This window comes from Numida meleagris, chromosome Z (assembly GCF_002078875.1).
Source record: "Numida meleagris isolate 19003 breed g44 Domestic line chromosome Z, NumMel1.0, whole genome shotgun sequence".
Lineage (NCBI taxonomy): Eukaryota > Metazoa > Chordata > Aves > Galliformes > Numididae > Numida > Numida meleagris.
Window position 1 is genome coordinate 25,550,133 of NC_034438.1, and position 26,819 is coordinate 25,576,951.

The 26,819-nt window shown below is 39.6% G+C and overlaps 1 protein-coding gene across 2 annotated transcripts in view; it reads right to left on the reverse strand.

Annotated features, from left to right (window-relative positions):
* The window catches only part of FCHO2 (FCH domain only 2), a 95,074-nt gene extending 75,481 nt beyond the window's left edge, over positions 1-19,593 (reverse strand). The window contains exons 1-5 of one of the 2 annotated variants that reach the window (XM_021381450.1): positions 19,299-19,475; positions 9,770-9,861; positions 4,729-4,803; positions 2,812-2,953; positions 2,567-2,719 (exon numbers count right to left, since the gene is read on the reverse strand). In XM_021381450.1, coding sequence (XP_021237125.1) covers positions 2,567-2,719; positions 2,812-2,953; positions 4,729-4,803; positions 9,770-9,861; positions 19,299-19,331 — 495 coding nt within the window. In that variant the 5' untranslated portion in view covers positions 19,332-19,475. Of the gene's footprint in view, positions 1-2,566; positions 2,720-2,811; positions 2,954-4,728; positions 4,804-9,769; positions 9,862-19,298 lie in introns of both variants that reach the window. The other variant, XM_021381449.1, reaches the window with a different exon arrangement.

Consider the following 26,819-nt stretch of genomic DNA (forward strand, 5'->3'; position numbering starts at 1 on the left):
ACTACTCACTTGCAGTGAGTTGCAGAGCTGACCACCAGCTATAATTTCCAAATGAATTAATAGCAGGATGCCCTCCAGAAGGAGATTATTCTATTCTGCAACTTCCAATGAAAAATAACTGAAAATCTTAAGTATAGAATTAGCATTTGTTCACCTGGGGAAACATTAAAGTTTCTTCTATAAAGTACTACGTAATTGAACTCTGTATGCATGAGATTTTGACACAAGCAAAACATTCTCTGCCTCTGGTAATCATGTTTGACTATGAACAGAATCATGAATGCTGTGTGCTTAAGCGCACCTACAGAAAACTGTTATTCAGCAAGGCAGACAAAATGATGAAACAGGTGAACACTGCATGATTAGCTACTAATGTCTCCTGAAAACAGGATGTGTCTATTCTAAGGTACAGCATTCGCTAGACTTCTATTTAGAAGATTAACAGCAACTGAAAGAATAAGGATCAGTCAAGAATTTTTTGTCAAGTCACTATAAACAGAGAAGTTAACAGACCAGAGAACAACAGGAAGTTATTACACAAGCTAGCATTACCAGCTGCAGCAAAAATTGCAAGCTTTCATACTTCCTTAGATTCTTCAATAAAGTATCTCTCTGAATGTTAAGCTTTATGATAAGCTCTTAGTGTACCAGCATGGATTCCCTGCTCTGTGATAAAGTGACTATTGTATAATTTTGATAAAAACATCTTGCATGTTCTGCTAACCATAATAAAACCATTCTCTGCCTAAAGAAAAATAAAGAAAAATAAATGAAACAATCCTCATAGTGTTATTGACACTACAAGTGTAAATTTGAATAATGACGTGACAGAAACGATGTGATAGTCACAGTTGCTGGTTTACCAGCAGAAACTTTTTTTGAAGCATTACCTGAGTATCAATCACGCCCTAACTGTCTGGAAAAAAAAAAAAACCCTCAGGGAAGAGGTATAAAGCAGTAGAAAACTGCCTTCATCCTGTGATGCTGTGATACTTCCTCTCTTTCTTCTGCAGCTAAACAGACACTAGTGAGGCAGTTTTTTTTGTTTGTTTCTGACTGGACAAAGGATTGCAGTGTTACATCTCAAGAGCAAGCCTTCCATCAAGTCAACTTTGCCTACTGAAAAATTTCAGTTTCTTTGCAAGAGTTCAGAAAAACATTTCCAATAGACTGGCAAGAAAACATCAGCAGTCCTACGCAATCCTTACTCATATCTAGAGTCCTATATGGATTGTCATTTGAAATACAAACCAGGAGAAAAAATAGGTTTATATTAGAGATAAAAACAATCAGAACATGGTCAACAGGATAATTTTTGTCATCAATGGAGCCAACGTTATCTGCTCCACCAAGACAGCAGAAAAAACGCGCTAAGACTGTTCAAGTAAGAACAGATTCCTATACATATCAGATAAGTGAAACAGAAAAAGGCAGAGGTATCAAGATTAAAAAAGAGAGACACAGAGACAGGGAAACATAACCACTTTCTTCTACTGCTACCTTGTCTCCTTAAAAGAGAAAAAAGTTTCAGTGTTCCCTGCAGGTGCTCCCTACGCTCTGCTTGGCACTGGTGAGGCTGCATCTGAAACGCTGTGTTCAGTGCTGGGCCTTTCAGTGCAAGACATACTGGGGAGAACGAAGCTAAGGATTCCTTCCATCCTCAGCCATTCCGTTATTCTATGATAGGATGACAGAGACGTGGCTGCTCAGCCTGCAGAAGAGAAAGCTCAGGGAGATCTCATCAGCGTATATGAAGGAAGGGTTCAGACAGAGCCAGGCTCTTTTCAGTGGTGCCCAGCCACAGGGCAAGAAGCAATGGGCACAAACTGGAACACAGAAAACAACTCTGTACTGTGTGAGTGACAGACTGTCAGCATAGGTTGCCCAGAGAGGTTGTGGAACCCCCTGCTTGCAGATCTTCAAAAGCCATCTGGACATGATCCTGGCCTACTCGGTCCGGGTGTCCCTGCTTGAACAGGAGGGTTGGACCAGATAACTTCAGAGGTCCCTTCGAATCTCAACCACTCAGTGATTCTGTGAACGGATCAAACTCTCCCATGACACAAGGACAATGCTAAATACAGCATCAAGATACTCCTCCCTCGGGGTTTTGGTCCATGTAACTGGCACCTCTTAAATTAGTTCTGAAAGTAATGTTAGCTTGTTTTTCTTTTCAATGGAACAGACTTCAAATATTCCTATAATTAGCTACTTTATTGAAAGGACAACACAAAAGTTCGGACATTGAGCATTGGAATATTTATCTAAGAAAATGTGTCCAAGAATGTAATAGATGCTGAAACAACTATACACCATTTCTGTAAAAGCTACTAAGAAAAATTATTATATGATGCAGGTAATCATAGAATAAAGAATGAGAACTGCAGTAAGTTAGAACAGATAAGGAAGTAAGTGTAAACAAAACATAAAAAGACATTCAAAGTATCATTTACATTATAAAATAACCACAGTTTACCTATTTTTAACCCTTTCAGAGCATTTAACTTGCTAATATAACATGAATGTATTAGACTGACAACACAATGAATTTTAAAAAAGATGTCACCTTATCAATTTCTCTTGGTGTTGCTCCTTCCTTTTTCAAACGCTCTTGTTCAAGACATTTTGCATTGTAGTTTTCCTTTGACTTCTGTAATGCCTGAGTGATACTTTGAATGTTTTGCACTGCTTCCAATGTTCCTGAAACTTCTTCTTTAGTCTGTCAAATATTACACAGTTGTCAAAAACAAGTAACTTGAATTTCAATGTTAGTAAGACTTTGGACATGCACAAGGAAAAAAAATCAATAACCTTTTTATAAGCTTTAATTTGTTCATCTCCATACTTGTGAACTTCTTTTATTAGCTCTTGTAATCTCCGCACAAGATCCAAGTGGCAGCTTGCTAGTTTTTCTGTTGAGGTTTTAAAAACATCCCAAACTGGTGCAAATGTCCTAGGTTGAGGAAAAAAAAATTAATGTTCATCTGGATTTCTTCCTTTATATCTGCTAGCTTTTTTTTAATAGTGCTAAGGCATAATTAATATCTTTACAGAAATTAAGCTGTTTTCCTAAACTGAAACAAACAAAGCCACCAACAACTGCTATAAACTATGTAGTTATTAAATCTTACAGTACAGTACAGTAGGTCACTCAGAAAGTAACACCTCCTATTCGTTTCCACAGAAACTGCAACAGACACAAGGAGCGCAATAACATCTTTTGAGAAGGCAAATTACAAAACACTATCTTTCAACACAGTCACAACAATAAGCTATGCATTTTCACCAGTGATGAAAAAGAGCCTGAATAACGCACTTGCAAAGATCTGCACCACTGGAGGTGACCCACAGTCACTACTGCTGAAAGACACCACTCATCACCTTACTGTGCTCACATCCACTGTTTGGTCTCCAGAAACATTCAGTAAGTGTTGATGAACATCAGCGGGCACGTGTTGCGTGGCAACAACGTGTAATGGAATATTGGTGGGAAGGTTCAACCTCTGCTGCCATACTACCAACACCTGCCTCTGATGTCATGGACCAACGTCATAAAACGGGAGGCATTACTTTTGGTGGATCCTGCATATTATCTAATAACTTCAGTACTTTCTGTTTTTCACTCATTATACTCAATACAGGTAAAACGTAAAAGTCGATTCACTCTTCTCAATCATCAAAACAATAAATGATATTCCTAAAGATGCAAGAACAGCTCAAAAATTTAATATAGAATCATAGAATTGCTCAGGTTGGAAAGGACCTTCAAGATCACCAAGTCCAACCGCAACATGTGTAAGTATTTTTATATGCATACTGTAACCATGCAAAGAAACTTAACATTACTTGACTAGTTAAATTTCTGGTTGTTGTAAATTATTATAGCTCCAAGATGCAGGAAAAAATGTACTGGCAAAGATGGTCTGCCACTAGAAGAAATCTACTGATCAACAGAGAATAACCATATGGTAAAGGAAAATGGGGGACAGGTCATTGCTCAAATTCAGATTTCTTGAATTCATTTATTGATCTGAAGATACACTCCTACCTGTTTTCTGATTGAAGCTGCTGAGAAATTGATACAATTTTATAGCCTTTAAAACACTAACGTTCCTACTCACATGCAGATATAGACCCTTAAAAGAGCAGCAACAACTCTTCAAGCTATCCACTGGCAACTCCATATTCTAGCTGTGATTACTAAAAATAAAAAGAAACCTCATCTCCTCTAGAAAGTCTGAGCTCTTGCCCTGATCTAACAACAACAACAAAAAAAACAACAAAACAAACAAACAAACAAACAAAAAAAACCTCTCATCCATTATTCATTCTATTTTTTACGAAACATAACCCAAATATAAAATTTTATCTCCTCAGAACTATTAGGTTTGGAAGCATATAATAGCATGTCAAATTCTTTATTATGTCTGAAAATAGCTCAATCTTGTAACAAACCTTGAACACAGAGGAGCAAACAGCCCCCCTGTGACTGGTGGTTTTTTGCTGTTGTTTTTTTATCCTCTGTGAATAAACAACCATACTGTCTTTTGTTCTTGTCATAACTGCACAATATTTTGCATGACTGCATGTAGCTGAAGGACTAACAATGATTTTTAAAGGCAAAAAAGTTATGCTACCTTCGACATCATCAATAAAATATTCAGAATCAAACTGGCATCTTACCATGAACACAGTTGATTATTTTTTTTTCCACATACACTTACTTACCCAAGTTGTGTGTAATTGCTTGCTGATTTGGCAAGTTTTGTCATTGATCTTGAATACGCTTCCTCTATTGTAGCCCTGTCAAAGAAAATGATCAAAAGCATAATTTAAATTTTGAAGGTATCTGGAGACAGACTAAAATGGACTCTAAAGATGCAAAGCACAGGACTTTCTCTTTCAGTTGAAAAGTTCTCCATTTTAACAATCCCCAAAAAACTATAAGGAAAAACACCTAAGTATGTAAACAAACTAACAAAAATAAATCTGAGAACACTGTGATAGAATGTTGATGGGAACTGAAATAAGTAAAACTGAAGGTCCCGAGATGTGCAAAATATAACATTTTCCTTCTTATATCCTCTGCTTTTCCCTCTGTCCTTAACATTCTTTGATAGCAGTTAGAACAAAATCACATAACGATCACCTGCCTAACACTAGAGATCTACAGAACAAAAAGATCAAATACATTTGTAGCAGAAACATTAAACAAACTGAATGCTTACTGCGCAATCATATTTGATCATCATAAATAACATGAGGTCTTACCTAGTCTTTACAGTTTCAGGGTTTTTTTTTTGTTTGTTTGTTTTGTATTTTTAGGTTCTTTGCAGAGTGGTATTTGAGTTTGAAAAGCAGAAATTTAACACACAGCAAAATGTATTGTGTTACACTGTTTATGCTTACTTTTTAAAGAAGGAGCTCTCAATATGCTCTGGTATCTTCAGGACAACCTCTTCCCTACATAATGCTTCATTACATTTTCCTGCACTCGTAACCATATTTTTACTTGTCTTTTGGAGGTTCAAAATCCAGGAGTCGCCATTTCCTCCTTTACTGGCGCAATTGCCATGGAGTGCAGTCAACAACATATAATAGCTGTGACTCCTTTCAAGTCTTCCTCCCATCAGCTTTCCTCACCATCCTATTAACTGAGGTTAAGATCCACACTATTTAAATTTTCCACCTGAAATCAATATTCTGTAATTATGAACACATGAAACAAAGCAGTAACAGTCGTCTGAAAATCAGTGATGTATTTAAATCTACTGAACTTTAAAATGACAAGCTGAATCTTCAACCACTGTGAAGTTGTAAAATGCAGCAACTCAATTACATTTTCAATCTCACTCACAAATAACTACAAATTTATCCACCATATGAAATTAAATAATATCTTCCTCCTGTAAGTAGGTGTAAGTATTCTTGATGATCTGAAAAAGTTGGGAAATTTCATTCACTGTAACAAGCAGTGACACAGACACAAATGAAGCACTGATGTTCCTTTAATTACCACAATTAACTTTTTTTTTTAAAACACAAGATGTCTGACCAAAATCCACAGCTGTTTTTTTCAGAACAATTTACCAAATACTTCATCAAAAAATCCTCAAAGCTAGGAGTTATGAAATTTGCTACGTGTGATCAGCGTATAACAAACACTAACAACCAAAAGATGCTGCTGACTAATTGGGCACATTTATCTTCAGTTGTTGTATCCACTGACTTCCTAGAGCTCTCTGATGAACTAGTGACATAGTATGAATGCCTGTTGAAATTAATTTTCACTTGCTTAAAGATCTGTCTTTGCTTGGGATATGTAAAACATTTAAACCGAAATGGGAATAGAAGCACTGCCAATTTCTTCCAATTAAGGAGTTTCTTTTTACGTTTACAGACAGCTGGTGCAGAAAAACGTTTGAAAGACTTCTGAAGAAAACCCAGCACAATACCCATCCAATCCTTAGTTGAGCACAGTTACATGTAAACATCTTAGGTGATAAATACACACAAACACAATTGGTAATTGACCTACCAAATCTTTCCTGTATGTAAAGTCTGTATTTTTAAATAAGAGAAAGCTGTGGGCCAACACAATCTTTAAATGTTTTCAATCCTTTAAAAGCAAAACTCTTATGCACTTTTTCAAGAATAAAGCAAAGATATTTATCTTTCAACAGAAAGATAGATATCCTGCTCCATCCAAGATTTTGCAGCAGTGAGCAGACTGCCTGCCACACAGTTTACTCTGTCAGACATACTTCTGAATCTCCTCAAAAGAAGTTACTAGTAATTAAGTAAGTCTTTCCCATTCACATTGGCAGAATATCTGGACAAAATGCAGTAAAGAATTGTCCAAAGATCCAATTGACCCTCAGTTCTTCAACAACTTTATCATTAATAAATACTAAAAAGGAAAAATGAAACCATGAAACAACAGTGTTGAGAAGTGAATTAGTATAGATAAACTAAACACAGCCTAGAAAAATTATCGAACTCTAGCAAGCCTAGAGTTACATTTGCAATGAAGAATGACATGCCCACATCGAGGAGGTCTGAGGACCACATAGGTCTTAGTAGTTTCCAGTGTGTCTCACCAGATCAGGACCCAGCCAAGGGGGAAACTTTTTGTTCCTAGGAATGTACACAGTTTTAACAGCAGATACAGTACATATTCACTACATTATTTCAAATGAGCACATTTCAAACATGTATACAATAGTCAAGTACTTTACTTTTTATAAGTATTATCAGTAATTCACAATCTGTCTCATCTACCTATCCAGGAATTTTCAGTTTTCACACTCCTGTCTCTTCACATTTGAATAAAACTGGCTAATATGTTCAAAAGGAAGGACAGAGTACAAGCATATAATCACAGTTTTCACAAGGAACAGACCAGAAAATCAGGTACAGGCAGGGCATAAAAACACTGCATGTAGGAGGCATCTAATGATTCTTGCTCATCCACCTCCATATTTTTGGCAGAAAAGTGCAGAGCAAAGTAATATTGTATACTCTGCAGAGGAACGGAGGGAATAGATAATTCTGAGCAATATCTCTTAATTACTTTGCAAAAAACAAAGACTTGGAATATAAGCAAGGTGAGAAGTTTTGTGAGAAAATATTATTTATAGTAAATTCACAGGAAAAACATTTAACATTTGTACACTGAAGATGTCATAAATTTCAGTTTCAGGAGCCCTAAGCATTTAATACCAAGCATCAGTGGGTAATGGAAGAGCAACTGATGTCATCTACCTGGACTTGTGCAAAGTGTTTGACACTGTTGCGCACAACATCCTGGTTGCTGAATTGGAAAAAAACGGATTTGATGAACAGACCACTTGCTGGATAAGGAACTGGCTGGATGATCAAACTCAATGAGCTGTGGTCAATGGCTCAAGGTCCAAATGCAGACTGGTGATGAGTGGTGCTCCTTAGGGATCAGATAGGATCTGGGACCAGATCCTATTTACATCTTTTAGGCAACATTGAGTGCATCTTCAGCAAGTTTGCAGATGACACCAAGCTTAGTGGTACAGCTGACACACTAGAGGGAAGGAATGACAGCCAGAGGGACCTGGATAGGCTTGAGAAGTGGGCCCATGACAACCTCATGAAGCTCAACAAGGCCAAGTGCAAGGTCCTGCACCTGGGATGGGGCAACCTCAAGCACAGATACAGGGTGGGCAGAGAATGGCTTAAGAGCAGCCCTGAGGAGAAGGATTTGGGGGTGTCGGATGATGAAAGCTTCAAAACGAGCCAGCAATGTGCTTCTGCAGCCCAGAAAGTCAACTGTATCCTGGGTTGCATCAAGAGAAGCATGACCAGCAGATTGAGGGAGGTGATCCTGCCCCTCTGCTCCGCTCTCATGAGATCCCACCTGGAGTACTGCATCCAGTTCTGGGGCCCCCAATACAAGAAGGACAGGGAGCTGTTGAAGCAGGTCAAGAGAAGGGCCACGAAGATGATCAGAGGGCTGGAGCACCTCCCCTACGAGGACAGCCTGAGAGAGTTAGGGTTCTTCATCCAGAAAAGAGAAGACTCTAAGGAAGCCTTATAGCAGCCTTCCAGTACCTCAGGGGGGCCTACAGGAAAGCTGGGGAGGCACTTTCCGTAAGGGCATGCAGCAACATGACAAGGGGAAATGACTTTAAACTGGAAGAGGGGAGGTATAGACTAGATATCAGGAAGAAATTCTTTACTGTGAGGGTGGCGAGACACTGGAACAGGTTGCCCAGTGAGGCTGTGGATGCCCCCTCCCTGGAAGCATTCAAGGCCAGGCTGGATGGGGCTTTGAGCAACCTGGTCTAGAGAGGTGTCCCTGCCTATAGCAGGGGGATGGAACTAGATGATCTTAAAGGCCCCTTCCAACCCAGAACATTCTATGATGATTCTATGATCAACACAGTTTGACATCTCTCTATAGCAGGGTTGCACCACAACCCTGCTTGGCTTTATAATGTATTTTCTGGATGAAGAGATTCTCAAAACACAGAATTCCTTGGTTTGTGTTTGTCCAGCTTTGGACAGGAACTTTTTCATCACAAAGGGGCTCTGGAGTTCACTTGTGTCTACTTAGCAGAAAGATTTTTGTCATTTCCTCCACTACAAGTCACTGTGAAACTATGCAAATATCAGTGTCACTAAGTACCTGCCAGATCCATAGTGGTGACATTTTGTTGCGGTCACTTCAGGCAGAAAACAGAATTTTGATGACAAATTCCAGAAAACAAAGGCTGTATTTTGGACAGCTCTTACTGCAAGAAACCTTTACTAAAAGAGGTTCTCAGCTAGCCTCTTACATGATTTTTCCATGTGTCATCTGGTGTCAGTAACTGAATAAGACAAAATTCGGAACCAGACAGATTAATTTCATCCAGAATGGAAATTTTTGAATCCTAAGCAGCAGCAGTTAGTCTTTTTTATAAAATAAGACTGAAAACAGCACTAGGTCATCTGTTTAGGAAGTTGTCACACAGGCATTCCTGTCCCTTTGGTCCCAGAAAGAATACTCTGTCTCATTTTCTCCATATTATTTTTCTTATCCCAACACAACTCCACTTTGAAAAAAGAGGAAAAAAAAGAAAAGAAAAAAAAGAGAATTTATTTTCTTAACACTTCAATCCTGAAAGGAACATTTTTTAAGATCATACTGGCAGCTGCTAAAATGCTAGTTCTAATATCCACAGTAATGATAAACTGAATTAAACACCACAAACCACATACTAAAGACCCAGAATCAGCAAGGATAAATACCTACCTTTCTCTAATAAAGTCGGCTAATTCTTTTGTTGACAAATGTCCGTGCTTCATGTTATGATAGAGAACGTCAAAGCCATTGTTCCTTTCCCCCTAAAGATTAATAAAAAGAAAGCAGAACCATGCATCATAAAATGCTAAAGCAATCACAGAATACAAGTATAGAACCTATGCATTTTAATAACTAAGCATGTTTCATGAACAAAATGACTTCTAATGGTTCAGCTTTTTACCCATTGTTAGTTCTTTTCAATCCCTTACATGTAAAATCAACTAAATTCACCTCAGCAGCCACTACCACCCTTCTAATGACAACTCTTTTATCCCATATTTCTAGGCTACATTCAAAGCCATTTCTCAATTTCTACAGCTCTTGTATTCTTTTGATTCCCAAATTATCGAACACATATGTGTGCATTAACACTGCACACCCTCTTCATTCTCCCATATCTTTCATTATTTCCCAAGAACTAGAATTCAGAATTTGGGATCACAGGATATTCCACCTATTCAATTCTTCACACATCAGAGGTATTTTTTTGTTTGTTTGTTTTGTAAAATGAGTAAAAATAATGAATTTCTTCAATTTTAGGGGTATCTTTTTCTTTTTGTCTTACGTTTAGTTTTAACACTTAGATTATTTTCCACTCAGTAAGACGTTCTCACTGTTAAAACTGAGACACTGTGTTGAACACTTATTAATAAACAGAGCCAGCTTATCACCTTTGGCACTATAGTGAACTTCCTCTGAGCAGGAGAAAGCAACAATAGGAATTAAAAGGAAGGCGAGGCAAGGCATGGTAAAATAGCACAGCAACTATAAGACTTTTCCTGTCAGCTAGCATTTTCCTCCTCCCTTCCAAATGCTTCAGATCCGTACCACTGCTGCTGCTGCTAAAAACACAGTCGTATGCCCTTGGGAATGCTGCATGGATGTTTAGAGTGGAAAGATGGACTAAAGCAAAACCCTGGACTTTTCTCAACAGCAGCACTACATTTCCAGTGAGAGGAACCCATGATCTGGTCACAAACCTCTCCAATCTTTTCTGTACTGTTTGTTCAGAAACAACATTTGTTTGTACGGCCTTAAGGCACACTTGATCAGGGAAGTTATGTAGCTGAAAAACAAAGCTGGCAAATAAAGGTTGGTGATGCAGATTGTGATGAGGTTGCAAACAGCTGCACTGTCCAGCAGAAGAGGTGGGAGTGAGGAGGCAGCAGTGGGGAGCTGGCAGCCTGAGCAAGTGGCAGCAGCCACAGGCGGATGAAGGAGACTCGCAGCAGCAGGCCCACATCTGAGAAGCCTTAATAGCACTGGATCAGACATCAGTCTTATTAACACAGCAGGTTCCCATAAAGGATACATACATTTACACAAATAGATTTACAAATAACAAATGACTAAAAGGCAGTTTCATTCAGATTACTAGTCGGAATTCCTTGCTTTACTTCTTCCAAGCACTGGGAAAAACAAGCAAAAACCAAGGAAGCAACAAGAATGAACACGTATCAAACGACTGTTCCTAAGGTTTCAGTAAGTTGTAACCTGAAAACGTCCATCAAAATGCAGATCAGTGTAGCATAAATGCAATTACAGAGAAGTCTGTGAAAAGTGCAATCAGAAGAGATCACACCAAAATACAGCTCAACAATGTCTTTTTTAAGTTTGAAAAGGATAGGAACACCTACTAGTAGGAAAAGTAACATTTTTAAAGATGTGCTCTAACTATTTCAAGTACCAGCCTAACCACAGCAATTTATTAAACAGTTTGGAGTAACTAATGATAAGAGATACAATGCTACACAAACAAGTTTTTAAATACTTGGTGCTTGTGGAATGCAACTGAAAGCTAGCTAATTAGTTTTGAGGAAGCCAGATATCCGCACACGCAAGAAGTAAACAGTTTCACCCTTATCTAACTATTTTTTCTTGCAGTTTGAAGCTCAGAATAATTCTGATTACTGGCACACTCGTATGTACCTTATAACCTTCGAGCATTTATAAAATGTAAATCCCAATGAACACCATTATGTTACAAAAATACTATAATAGCTCTATAATTAAGATCTTGTCAATATTTTCAATTGGAATACAAAATAAAACTCTAATTTAACAGTTATCGTGCCAAATTTGGAGGTAAGCATTTATAAGTAAGTATTAAGCATGTTTCCCAGAGGACATCATGCAGGAATTTCTCTTTGATTGCATGCTTTCTCTTTCCTTTGCTTTAATGCTTTCCTCCTACCTAAAGCAATAAGTTGAACAAAATGTGCTGCACAGACTGCTTCTGAACATTTAAGCATGGCTGTTCATAATGTTTTTAAACTTTCCTATACTGCAGCTCCATAAATTTCCTGCCAGTTTAGAAATACAGGAAGGGTAGCATAGCCATGACCCTACCTCCGGCTGCAGCCTTCCCGAGTGCTGACAATCTATCAGAAATAAAACTTTGCAACCTTTGCAGAATTGCATGATTCAGAACAACCAATTCCCATCAAGAACTTGCTCCCTAAATGTAAACAAAGTTTAGACTGTAAACGTGAGAAAACTATATGTTCCACTTAAATAAAGGTTTCTAATCAGTCCTAGTTTTGTTCCTGCTCTTATGCTGAATAGCAGACAGCACAACAGAAAAAAACAATAGTTTCCTAAATAAAAAGAAAAGCCCTATGAAAGCCACATCTTTTATACATTATAACTAGTCACCAGAGGCTTAGAGTCAATATAAAAAATACACTATGGTTTAAATGAAGCAGCAAGTCCAAAGCAGGCTCTTAGACTTGGTCCTATGTGGTTTAAGTCAAACAGAGCAAAAAAATGTTTTCACCTGCAAATGCAAGCGCAGCCAGTCTTACCGATATCAGGCTCCGCCTAGAAGCACACATGCCTAGACTTTGGAACTGCTGGATTAATGACAAGTTATATAAGATTTCCAATAGTTAACCTGAGGACAGTCCTCTAAATTATGTTATCTTCTAACCATGTCTGCAGACATACGCTTATCAATGTGAAATAAAGCACGCTGTCTCAGTAAAGAGAGAAGACATTGTTCTGCTTAGGAAAGCTGTAAGGCCTACCCACAACCACTTCATTTAGTGGCTATTTTTAAGAACAGTAGCTCAAATATTCATGTACTGAGCATCAGAGATAAAGTTCTGTATTTAGGATGGAGGTGTACGCTGTCGCTAACAGGAAACAAACGTATCTCAATTAACAAAAATGTAAATACATATGCTCTACGTGCAACATACATACACACACATATGCCATCAACAGAGTTTCCACTTTGCTTGCTTTTCCTCAACACCATGCACAGATGTTGCATAAAACTGTATATATAGCCAACTCTTCTTCATTAAATGTTTCCACCTGCTCCTTCCTGATGCCAACAGTAGCAGCTAGGGTCAGCAGAAGTGCAGCATGATCTGTCTTGAAAACAAATAAATGCAGCAGACAGCAGAAGGAATCGTGACTCCTGCTCAGAAGCAGTGACCACCCACTGCTATGACAGACTGCCCATCAAGTCAGAGGCAGGCTCCTCTATGAACTAGACTTTGAAGAAAGAGGAACCTGTTTTATCATGTGTAATATATCAGACCGCGTGCAAAAGAGAAAAGAGTTCCAGATTAGTTTGAAAATTATTCTGAATTTCATTCTGGAAGTAAAATACCATCTGTTGAGGATGATCCCATCATTTCTCAACAGAAGACAACTGCAAAACTGCGTAGGAGAATGCGAAATTGAAGTCGTCCTCTATCTGCATAGACCCCACTTAATTACTCTCAAGTTTATTAGTAGTTTTCTCCTTTCACCTCTGAGCTAACAGAACTCCCTCCTCAGAAGCTGGCATTCTTGTTGGTTTCTCGTTTTACGCTGCCATAAGAGAGCTCTCTTTTAGAGAGAGCATAGCTGTCTCTTCACAGCAAGCTATAAGAGAAAGCAAGACTTCACATACAAGCAAACACTTTGCTTAAGTCCATAAGGAAGTATTACTGAGCAACTGTATGCAAAGCAAACTGCGGCCACAGAACACCAGGGCAGACAACCATCCCATTTCCCTCCACAGAGCACTATCTGCAACAATTTTCTCATGGAAATGAAAGTAACCCTGTCAGCAATTGTGAAGTCAGAATTCAGCATTTCCAGGACTTGTACATAACAGGAAACACATTACAGGATCTCCCTTTTACTAAGCTGCCCAATAGACTTAGAAAAAAATCTTAAGAATAAATTATTCACTGCACATAAGGGCAATCCTTAATTTGAAGTCTTCCTTTCATAAAGTACCTAGAAATTTCTGAGCCATCTGCAGCTCTATTTAATTCCCACATTTCTAATCAAATTGTTTAAGAGCAAGCTTTGTCTTCTTTGGACTCAAAGTGTTCAATGTTAATGTGTATAATTATATCAGTGTAAAAAGCTAATACACTTTATTATAACACCCTCTTTTTACCTAATGTAAACAAATGTTTCCGAACTACTAATGTCATAACATTTTCACAATTAGTCAGATATTTACTACCGGTTAAGCTAGTGTGAGAAGTAAGAAGAGGATGGCTGCAAACACTGCCGTCATAGCAATACTGAATAGGTAAGACAATAAAAGGCACATACAGTACTTCTTCATTTAGATCAGTAATCATTAGTAATGTCTCCTATTTATTTCCATGGAAAATACAGCAGATACTAAGAACACAATAACACTATTTGATAGAAAAATTCTCAGCTACAAAACTACTTTTTCAACACATTCACCACCATTATCTATGCATTTTCACCAGCAATGAACAACAGCCAGCATGCCATTCCCAAACAGATGGAAGTTAGAAGCACCAAACCCAAACTGTATGGTGGGTGTAGGAGGACAGTCCAGCCAAGACAGGCAATGCGCTCCACTGCCTTCAAACTGGTGTAGGGCATTATCGTGTTGCAAGAGAAAGCTGCCTTCTTCTCTGGCCTGACTCTGGAAGTTCGAGCCTTCAGCTTAGTCTGCGTTGTGACGTAGCGGTCAGAGCTGATGGTTTGTTCAAGTTTCAGGAAATCCAGAAGGACCAGCACTTTCCTATCCTAAAGACAGTGCACATTACTTTACCCACTGAGGGCTTCAGCCTGATCTTACTCTTTGATGGAGAATTCACATGTTGCCACACCACAGAATGTCATTTTGACTCTGGTTCATGGTCATGACATCACATCTCATCACTAGTAATGATAAAACCCAGGAAACTGTCACCGTCAGCCTCATATTGGTTCAATAGGTCCTGACAAACTTGCATATGGAGCTCCTGTGTGACAATTCGTGGGACATAACTGGCACAAACTTTGTGAGATTACAGCTTTACCACTGTTTCCAACACACTGGAAACAATAGTCAGCTCTGTATATGGTGCCCTGGCCATAATCTGCTGGTTCACGCGGGTGAGCTGATCGAGACGCTCTTCCTTCTGTGGTACGACAGCTGCGCATGGGCATCTGGAACATGACTTGTCTTTCATGTTGCTGTGGCCACAGCTGTAACACACCACCACTGCCTCACTGTGCTCACATCCACTGCTTAGTCTCCACAAACACTAAGCAAGCATCAATGAATGTCAACAGGTGCCATTTTTTCTGCACGGAGGAATTCCATGATGAGCCTTTGCTTCATACACACTTCCATATCGGATGCCATTCTGTCAGACTGTGCACCTCTGCTGCCATCTGTCACATGGCAACAACATGGGATACTGTCAGGAAGGTTCCACCTCTACTGCCATACCACCAACACCCGCCTCTGATGGCATGGGCCAACATAATGAAATAGGCTGCATTACTTTTGGAGCAGCCCTCGTATTTGCTGAAACTAGACACAACTTTCACAAGTCTTCAACTACTAGATATGACTTAAACAGCTTACAAGATACTCCATTTAGCAATTAATTTACATATTTTATTGCAACAAAAGAGACTGTTCATTGCTCTAATTCTAAACTGAAAATTCCAAATATTAACAAAAAAAAATCCTGCTCTTTCTCCACCAACTTAGATATACGCCACTTATTATGGTTTGCCCATTTATACTGTTGACTTCACTCACTAATAAAAGCATAAGACTCTAAGGAAACAGAGCAACAGCATAAAGCAACCTAATTCCAGGTAAATTTAAACTAATTTTAGATGCTCTGATAAATACTTGTATATTTTTTAGCAGCTTCCTCCTGGTGCAGTTTCAAATAATTAACATGTTTCACACAGTCCATGTAGGGAACTACTTAGTTTAATGGACCAAGTATACACAAAAATATTCCTCTGATTAATGTGATGGCAATACATTTCTGAAAGCCAGCTACTGAGACTGAGTGTCTGACAGAGCTACACAGAATTGAGTGCACTGAAACATCCAAAGAGCAGTCACCTAGTGTTGATACAGGTGGCCTATCTCCCTCAGTTGTAAAAGTTCTGAGAAGTTTTAACACAAAAGCAACCTGGCAATTTCAATTTCATTCTTCCAGTTTCAACAAATCGCAGGAAGACCAGCCCCAGAGAAGCTCTATGCATAGGACAGAGGACACATATTTTTCTCTACATCTAGGTAATTAAAAATACTTCTGGGACAACAAGATGGAGAATTGCCAACTCATGCTAAATGCACTACACACAAAGAGGGAAGACACTGCACAAATATTGCACAACAGCACTCCTGAAAACTGAGCATACAACTGCATGCCAAGCATAAACATATGAATGGGACTGCAGATGGAAGCATGACAAGTCTCAGTGTCAATCATAGCCTGTAAACGCACAAGAAAATACGTCTTGCATTTATAAGAGCAAGACTCTTCACAAAGCTGAGATTACTAACCCTGCACAGAGCCAGCCCTTACGTGTTGCAAGAGCTCCTGAAAAGAATCTTCCTCACAATCATTCTCAAAAGCTACAGGTAACACAAGCAATTGAAAAAAGTAACAAAAAAAGAATGTCAAAGCCAATTTAAACATGTATTTTTATGTCACAAAGCTTCCCAAACATTTAATATGTACAGCATTACACAGAGACCAGCTTCAGCTGCACATAAAGCTTCCAAAAGTTTAATCAATTTAAGGCAATTACTGGATTTGTATGACTGGCTTAAATATGGCTTATTTTGGTTGACTTGGAATGGTTTAAGTCTCACAATTAATAAGAGTATAGTCTGAACCAGGTGATTTAAAATCAAACTTACGCTGAAGCTTACATGACACTTCCTACATAGTGTTAAGAAAACAGCAAGTCAGTTCTAACGAATGCTTTTTATGCTCCTGTACCAGCATAAGGGTATTCAAAGTGACAAAACCTAGTTATTTATAAAGGAAATATTGCAGGAAAGTGTTCCCTCTATATTACATCACTGTTTTGATACCGAACATACTCAGCAGCAAGCACCCAATGTTTTATGACAACATCCTATTACGAGTTGGGAACGTTTGGCCATGTGACTTGAATGCCTGAAACTCAGTCATAAGAATCAAAGCCATTTATAGTCTGTACTACTCGTTTATAATTTCTGACACAAACTAACTAGCCCTCCCAACCTCCAAAACTGTACCTGATACTGAAAATGCCAGAGTGCAGCACTCTGCTAGCACAGCTCTATATTTTCCCAGCAACAGTACAGGTCTCTGAACTTCACATCCTGAAAATAATCTCTTAGTGACCAGCAGTCACCTGCAGCTAGCACATGACAAGCCCAAAAACACCACAGAGGAAGTACATTTTTCTTATGCTCCCTACTAAAAAATTAAACTACAGCTATTCATTTGAGACTCATCACTCAATATCCACAAACCTGTATTTATGCTTGTTTCTGACAATATCAATACTTTCTAACATTAAAACAGGTACGTGTTTAGACACTACTGTTTTTTTCTTGGAAGATATTTGGCCATATCAGCAAGGAAGCAGAAGTCCCTGCTCCTTTTTATTTTATTTCTACACAAAACAAGTGTCCACAGCATTACAAAGATTCCTCAGTCAAGTTTTGCAAGTTTAAGATCCTGTCTACTGTCCTTGCCATCACTGCAAAACAAACAAGAAGAATACACTTCTTGTCCTGCCTTATGTCATTTTTTGGAGGCGGGAAAAAAAACTGTGCCAGCAGAAGAAAACCTTCTTTTTTTGACACTGCTTTCTAAACCCACAGTAGGAGCCTGGCCAGCACTGTAAGGCAGAGGCCTCACAAGGCAGAAAGAGAATGGGAAACTGCAAGCAGATGTCACCTGCCTCGCGTTTGCTGGCAACATTTGCAAAGGTACTAAGAGGAAAAGAATGTATAGGAATGGCACTTTCTTCACTGATTTAACACTATTACTTACTGCCAAAGCGAGCCACTGCCGATGAAACAGTTAAAAAACTTAAAATTTGTAGCATATATTTTATTTCAGTGGGGAGAACTGAATAAAAACCTGTAGTTTACTTTATTCTCAGGAGGAAATGCTGGCTTTTCAAATGAAAAGTTGGCTTCTTACATTAACTTGAATATCACTTTTATGCAAGATGAAAATATGTCACATATTTGTTTAATATTCATCTGCCACACCAAAACATCAAATCTAGCATGCTCGTATACCGAGAGAACAAATCTAGGATCGTTTAATTGAATTTTAACATCCCACTGAAAACAAAACTCAGAGTCAGAATTAAACAACTCTGCAAACAAAAACACGAGATCAGGCTGCAGTTCTGTTTTATTTCCACACAGAGTATACTCGGTGAAGTCAGCATTCTCCAAACACTAAGAATAACCATTGTTTATGCAGAACCAGATGGATCTACAAGACTTTTTTTTTTTTTTTGTCTCGACAAGTATTTGCTGTTACGTTTCCCCCAGTAGTCAGGAGAGACGCACGGTAAACTCCGAGGCACAGCGGAGCAGCAGCCCCGTACGCAGCCTGATGGCTTACAAGAACGGTTGCCGCGACGTTTCAGACCCATTCCACAATGAATTCGGATTGACCGAGCTTCGTACGAGGGCTCCGCAACAATCCGAATTCATCGTTTCACGTTTTTTCCGCGTTCTCTCCGCGTACCCACGGCCCTAAGTACACAGACAGAGAAGAGTGACAAACTGTGTCACGCACAGGGCCGGCCGCTGCCCGCCGTCCCTCCGGACACGCCGCGGACTCGGTACAAAGGCAGCAGGCTGGAGGCGCAGCCCGCGCCACCGCCGGGGCATTGTCCGGGGCGGCCGTGCGCGGACGGACGCCGGAGCTGGGGCCGCCGCCCGGGGTCTCTCGCACAGCCCCTCGGCCCCGCCTGGCAGCCCCCCAGCACGGAACGAGGAGGAGCTCGGCTCGGCGCCCTCCGCCCCGCCGCGCTCCCCGCGCCCCGCTCCCGCGCCGCCCGCCGGTACCCGCCTCCCCCGCGCCCGGGCCGCCCGCCAGGCCCGACCACCGTCCCCGAGGCAGCCCCGCAGCCCAGCCTAACGCGGCGCCGGCCACCCCGCCTGCAGCTTGCCGTGCCCAGCGCCCTCCCACCCACTTCGCCGCGCGAACGGTTCGCGGCGCTCCCCTACCCAGAAGCTCTCCACGAAGTACGCCATCATCATCCCACCGCCGCCGCCCCGGCCCCAGCTCGCCCGGCCCGGCCCCAACCGCCGAGACGCGACGGAAGAAGCAGGCGCCTTGGCCACGCGCCGCCCTTCCCGTCACGGCGCACCACCTCCCTCCGCACAGCGGCTCCGCCCCGCCGCGCATGCGTGTGGGTGCGGCGAGCCGATGGGGCTTCTGCGCAGGTGCCGCCAGGACCACGCCCGAGATGGGGTGGTGCGTGGCGTGCGCATGCGTAGAACGCGGCATGGGCCTCGAAGTTGTGGCAGTTGGGCTCCACCGGGTAGCGTAACGTCTCTGGAGCGGTCGTACGAACGTGGCTCAGAGCAGAGCGAAACGCTGCGAGGCCTCAAGTAAGGGCAGTGTCCACACTCGTACTGTCAGGCAGCACGCCTTCAGCACTCCCCCCCAACCGCCTGAGGTCATGAGGTCTCACCTATGTCTTACTATCCTCTGTCCAGAAGTACAGCCAAATGCTGAGCTTCCTCAGGAGCCCATGTATCCACAATGGTGTGGATAGTCTTTCTGAACGCCTTTCTGTTGATTAAAGACCCCCATCAAATCCAAATGGTTAGGAAAAATATAGCACAGAAGATTACAGAACCATAGGCTTTAATTATGCAAAAAAAAATACACAAGGGCAAACAGAACAGCCACATTAGTATCACTTGTACCTGTACAAGTCACTGTAACTCATTCCGCCTTACAAAATTTCAGCTCCTTTTGCCAAGAGCAACATCATCCTCAGCTGATGTAACTATCCCTGGTAACTGTAGCTTTCATACATCCCTCCCTGCAGCTCCACTGAGTGCCTGTTCTTCCAGCAGCACCCTCCTAAACTTTCAGCATATGCAAAGTTCCCAGAGTTGCCAGTGTCAAGACTGAAAACCTCTGGACCCTTTTTGTAGTCAAAACTTCTCCAAAAGTCTCAAGGCTGTTAGCTTGGGATATCTCCATAATATCTCCACATGCTGTACTAAGCATGTACATTGTAATTCTAAAGAATAGGAACATGATACATCTAAGAAAAACTATCTGTTGATAGAAGCAAGCCGTCTTCATTAGAAGGCCACTTTCATAAGGCTAAAGTAGTTCAGGATCAATGTTTATGTTCTTAAGGCACCCTGAAATTCTCCACAACAAAATTGATTTCTTTAAAAGTGAACTTTCTCTTGAACTCCATATACAAATTATAAAATGAGCTATAGCAGCAACAAAGGGCTGTTTTCAAAATTTACCAACTTACCAGCAGACCTTGTCTCTTATCGTGTATTTAAAGTAGCATGTTCTGAAAAATGCTTGCTGAGGCCTGTTAGACATGCCACTTGTTTGGAGACAAGGCTGGATAAGAGAATCCAAGATTCCTGCTTATTTTTCTTAATGAGCTGCTGAGTATTATGTTGTGAAACTGACTGAAGAATCAGCTCATGCACTACCATGTCAATATCCAGTCAGTCTCTACAGTTTTTCAGACAAGCTTCTTGCCTAACACCTAGCAGCAAGAAAGCTAATAGCACATGCATGCACTCACTGTCTTGCAAATTCAATTACAAATTCGGTATAAAAACGCATACAGTGGGGTGGTGGGAAGTGGATTTTATGTGCTGTTTCAGTAACTAGCCAATTTATTGATACCTTTGTGCAAAGTAACTGGGCAGATTTTCAAGGTTTCTCAGAGAAATCCATTATGGGTTACTGACTACAGAACCTAATACTGTCACTCAATTCTGAAAGCCTGTGAAAAAACTTTGCAAAAATATTGCTTATAGTTCTTATCTCTTCCCTAGGTATTGGTTTACAGTGGTTACCAAGGAATGGGTTAAGTTAGCTGCTGTTCTGGTACAATTGTTCTTTTGTTCTTATAGCATAATGGGAGTGGACAGAAAAGAATGCTATTCTGATAGCCATAACTATATGTGAGTATTGCAAAATAAAACAAACATCCCCATTGCATATTATCACAAGTTCTCATGGAAGATTCAAGAAATCTTCTGGATTAATATTATCTATGTATTTATAGTTCAGAGTTTAAAAAGCACTTCCTTTCCCATTTTTGCCATCTATATAAGGTTGAAGAACCATAAAAATATGCCTCAAAGTACAGGTGTGAAGAGGTGAACAGATTTCTTGGCTACAAGACAGTCCATCATGGGGATCTGGACAGGCTGGATCACTGGGCTGAGGCCAATGGGATGAAGTTCAACAGGACCAAGTGCCAGGTCCTGCACTTTGGCTACAACAAACCCCAGCAACACTACAGGCTGGGGGCAGAGTGGCTGGAAGACTGAGCGGAAAAATGGAGCTGAGGGTGCTGGTCCATGCTTGGCTGAACATGAGCCAGCAGTGTGCCCAGGTGGCCAAGTCAGACAACGGCATCCTGGCTTGTATCAGAAATAGCATTGCCAGCAGGAGCAGAGAGGTGATCAGCCTCTGTACTTAGCAGTGGTGAGGCCGTACCTTGAGTACTGTGTTCAGTTCTGGGTCCCTCACTACAAGGAAGACACTGAGGCCATGGACTGTGTCCAGAGAAGTGCAATGAAGCTGGTGAGGGGTCTGGAGCACAAGACTTATGACAGGTGGCTGAAGGAACTCAGATTGTTCAGTCAGGAGAAGAGGAGGCTCAGGGGAGACCTTACAGCTCTCTACAATGACCTGAAAGGAGGCTGTGGTGTGGTGGGAATTGGCCTCTTCTCCCGCATAACTAGTGATAGGACTAGAGGGAATGGCCTCAAGTTGCGCCAGGGGAGGTTAATTAGCTTTATGTGTAAGCCATTTGAAAATGGATTATGAATTCCAGGCGGAATAACTGCATACAATTATTGGGTATACCATTGATACATGAACCAACAAGTGAAGATGAAAACAGAATGAAGAAACCAAATAACTAAAATTAAATTTGTCATATGTTACATTACTTGATATCATAATGAAATGCCAAAGAGATAGCTGATATTTAAAACTATTTGTACATCAAAAATTACTAAGAAATTGACACAGGTAAAATACATTATCTCACACTGCACTACTATTTAAAGAGAATGTGAAGATGGAGTTGGAGCTTCTTATCCCTCTCAAATACACAGCAGATTGACATACACATTTAGAATGCATTTGCCTTTCTTTTCTAAGAAAATTCCACACAGAATCTTCTTATGAAACAAGAATTTATACTACGAGTTCAGAGAGATTACAAAAGAATATGAGGAACAGAAGGAGACATAAAAATGTCAGAGCTGTTTTTACCACTGTAATGGAAAACAAAAGACAAGGAAAGAGGAAGACAGTGAATTGCTAGGAAAATCTCAAGGGTCATTTAACTGTGGTAAGAATTAAGTTATGTTGTTGGATTTCAAAATCAGCAGGACTATATTCTAGCCACACAATTGTACCTGGCTGACTGCAGATATTACCTGGAAGCTTAATAATTCACTTGCTTATGACCTAACAGCTACTTTCATGACTAAAGATTGATTGTAGCCTGTTGTTTTTTTTTTTTTTTTTTTTAAAGTACAAAAATTGCAATGAAATTCCATAGAGAGTAGTTAAAGCTAGAAAAAGCTGAAAAATAAAAATAAAAAATCTGGTCAGGGTAAGTTACTCAAGGAGTATTGGAAATTCTCCAACACAGTCTTAATATATACCCAGTCCTTCTCTGAAATGTATGCATGAACTGAAGTTTTGGTCTGATGAGCAATCACAAGTGAGATTATGGCATAGATTACAATTCTGGGCAGAGTGGATGTTTCTGTTATTTCTGAACTTAAGAGTAGTTGTGCATGAAGAGCTATAGATAATCACACATTACAGTAAGAAATCAGCTCTTTTTTTTTTCCCCCCAACTTGTGGTAATGGCTCTTTCAAAGCTAATGATGACTCTTTGTACTCTGTTGAACCATTCACTAGTGAGTTTCAGCTGCACTGTTTTCAGTGTCCCTAGAATGATGTATTCCATTAGGCTGCATCATCTGACTCACTGTATACTTAAAAGTGCAACTCTATTGATCTAGTCATCAAGCTTGATCACATCCCATTTGTTACTTCAATTACTTGAATTATGAACCCAACAGCATTGTTTCAGAGTGAGTCACTTAGTGCCAATACTCTGCCTTTATTAGTCTTCTGCTTGCGTTGCCAAAATCTTATTTCATCAAATCAGCTAAACCTGACAGAAGCATTGTTTAACACCAGTTACTATAAACTGCAGTTCAAAGGCCATAAATTTCATTTTGACTCTCTCCAGAAATTCTTTAGCCCTGAATGAAAAAAGTTGAGTGATTCAGGAGATGCATTACTACAGATTCACCACACTGAGTTTTCTCATCTATACTCTCAGCAATGTGGGGCAATAACACGATGGACTATTATGCTGTGATACTGTTGAGTACGTGATATTGCATACGTACATTTTAAGCACTTACCTGGAAAATATGTTAATCAATGAACTTGAAGCAGCTTGTGATCCAATGAAAAATGATCTAAACGAAAAGAAAACTTAATTGTTTAAAAGATTTGAATTAAACGTAAAGCAAACAAATCTGAAACACTTAGTGGAGCAAGTTCTGTGTAACCTCACTTCGTACCAAAATGTTCTATTGTACCTACAACACAAGCAAGCTGTGATCTTCAACTCAAAGATCTTCTCCAATCTGATTATGAAATATAACAGAAGTAGAAAAGAAAACTTGTGGTAGAAAGCCTGAAACTCTACTAATATTACATGTTATCTCAGGAAAGTGTTCTCAATACAATATAGTGGAATATGCAGCTTTTCTTTTTTAATTAAACCAAATACAGCCCATAATTATTACTGTACTAACAAAACAGGAAATGTAAAGTCTTGGATGAGTTTCATGAAATACAGTAAATGAAATAATGAAGAAATATTAATCTGGATGGAATTTTCTGCTGTCTAGTAAGAATTCATTGAGAATGCTTTGAAAGAGATAAAATTAAACAAGTACAAGTACAAGTACAGGTACTGAAGTAGGGCTGCATGCTAAAAATCTGAGCAGCAGTAATGGGCAGGATAGGCAGCAAACAGGTTGCATTTAGGAAGAAGTCATGCTATGTGTAATTTAACCCTTGATTTTTTTATAGCATCCATAGACAGACATCTCAGCACTTACTAATGGAAGGTACCAACATGATCATCTGGAAGACAGACTTGAACTTCATAGCATTCTTACCAACTTGATTAAAAATCCTATAGCCTAAATGCTTATGAGTACGTGCAGACTGGTATTAGTAATAATTCACAGGGCCTCCTGTCTCCACACACATTGCATAACATCCTGTTGTCATTTTTAAAATTAAGATTATGAAGAGGCTTTTTGGTGTGTTTGCCTAAGAGCAAAGAGATGCCTACGGCTGTTAATTAGACAAAGCTCTGAGTTATACCAGTGGCCAATTACTTGCTTCTGGCCTCTTCAAATCTCCCCACACCCCTTTTAAATACTGCCATTTCACAGACTGAGGAAGTGACACAAACACAGCTGAATGAATGCTTGCAGCAAGTGAGAGCTGTGGTCCAAGGTCCCAGCTAGCTTATAGATGGTTTTCACCCAAGACAACAGTTTTAATGTAGAAAATGATGAATGACTTCAAGAGTCAAGAGGATTGGAATAAAGAAAACTAACATTGGCTACTTTTTCCTCTGGAAGAGTAGTGGAGAAAAGAACACAGCTTTCTTGTGCGAAGGCATGTAAAGAATCAAAGAAACTTGAATTCTTATTTTGTCAGGTAGTTCATCTGCTCTTCCAAAGTATTTCTGACACTATAGTGTGTAGGTATTAACAGATTGGGGATTATTTTGGATACAGATCCAAATGTTTACTTCAGCATGCACATTTCAGAGGGAAAATGACCAGAAATACGAAAAATTATGGAAATTTTCTTTTCAGTTACCATCAAGTTGAAAGAGAGCAGTGCAACATGTCTTGTATCAAGATGCATTTCTAGGAAGAAAAACAGAAAAACTCAGAATTATAATATTTAAGTATTTTTCAATTTTAAGGTCTCATTCTGAGTTTTGAAACTGAGGAATCCTTCAGTTTCATTATCTGAAAGTCACAGAATCATCTAAACAAGCTAATGTGAATGTAACTCCAGTAAGTATCTTGACAAAACTTAAAGTTTAACACATGGGGCATTCCTTGACAATCATTTCAAGGTAAAAAGGGCTAACTCAATGCCATTGCTTCTCATTGCTTCTCACTGTGTACAGTGATATAATTGGCATCTGCAGTAAGTTTTGGGGGAGCAGACGGAAATAATGAACAGCTAAATACAACTTAATGACAGTATTAGTGCAATAGTTAAACATTAAAGTTAACGTGTATGCTGGAAGCAAAGAGGAGGACTAAGTTCTCAGGTATGTTCAGTAGTGGAATTTTATGGCTATCCCTTTTTAACCAGGGGCAATAGGAAAAAGACAAAAAAAATTGTCAACATAGCACCTTCATAGTTAAAATATGGAAATAAAACATGTCAACTAAGATTTGAAAAAATTATGTGTACCTGAAGCTACAAAACTGAATGCTTAAATGCTCACTTTCACAATTCAAACATAAGCGTAGCAAAAACAAAATCCAACCAACCAAAAAAAAAAACCCAAAAATAAAGCCCCTTAAATCTTAAGAATTTGAAATACTGTATGATTCCAAAGTAATTCCTTGTATGTTATCATTTATATATACTAAAACAAGCATACAGCATAATTACATCTATTTTCCTTGAAGTAGACTGACAGTGAAAAAGGCATCAAGTCTACCATTATACAGATTAATACCTGAGAGTCTCTTGGAAGGTTTCAAAAGTATATATTGCTCATTTTTTGTAGAAAAAGGGTAAATGCCTCTGAAAAAAATAGGCCTCACATGTTAGTAACTTATACCAGCAGCATGCTTCATTCTGAGTCATGCTGGGATAACAAAAGCTAACATCATCTATTCTGTGAGCATTTAACATACTTGAGAAAATATTTTACGAATGAAATATTCCTACTGAAATGCTTCATTTTTCACTTAAAAGAAAAGGAATAGCATGACAGGTATTGAAAGGAAAATCCTTTGCACTATTGCAATCTGACTGCAAACATAGTCATTTCTTCATTATGCTAGTACTTACTCTACTCATCTCTTGTACGTGTAAAGAAGTAGTCATTAAGCCCAGACTCAAAATTAGAGGACACAGCTAAATATCATGCTCTGAGTCAATGGAGCTGAATACTTTGTGCACGTACCTTGATGGCAAGCAGGGTTCTATTAGAGGTACCCTACAACAAAAGGAGAGGAGGGGCTATTTGAAAGGAAACACTCTTCTGTCCCATCAACTCAAAAATGTCGTAAGTGCATCAAGTCTTACAGCTGGAAGGAATTCATCTCTCTAATCAAATGGACACTAAAACTGCTGTTAATAGCTATTCCATGGCTTTCTTCTCTCTTTGGAGGCAGAAATCTAAATCCCTATGTTAAATAGTTTTAATAGAA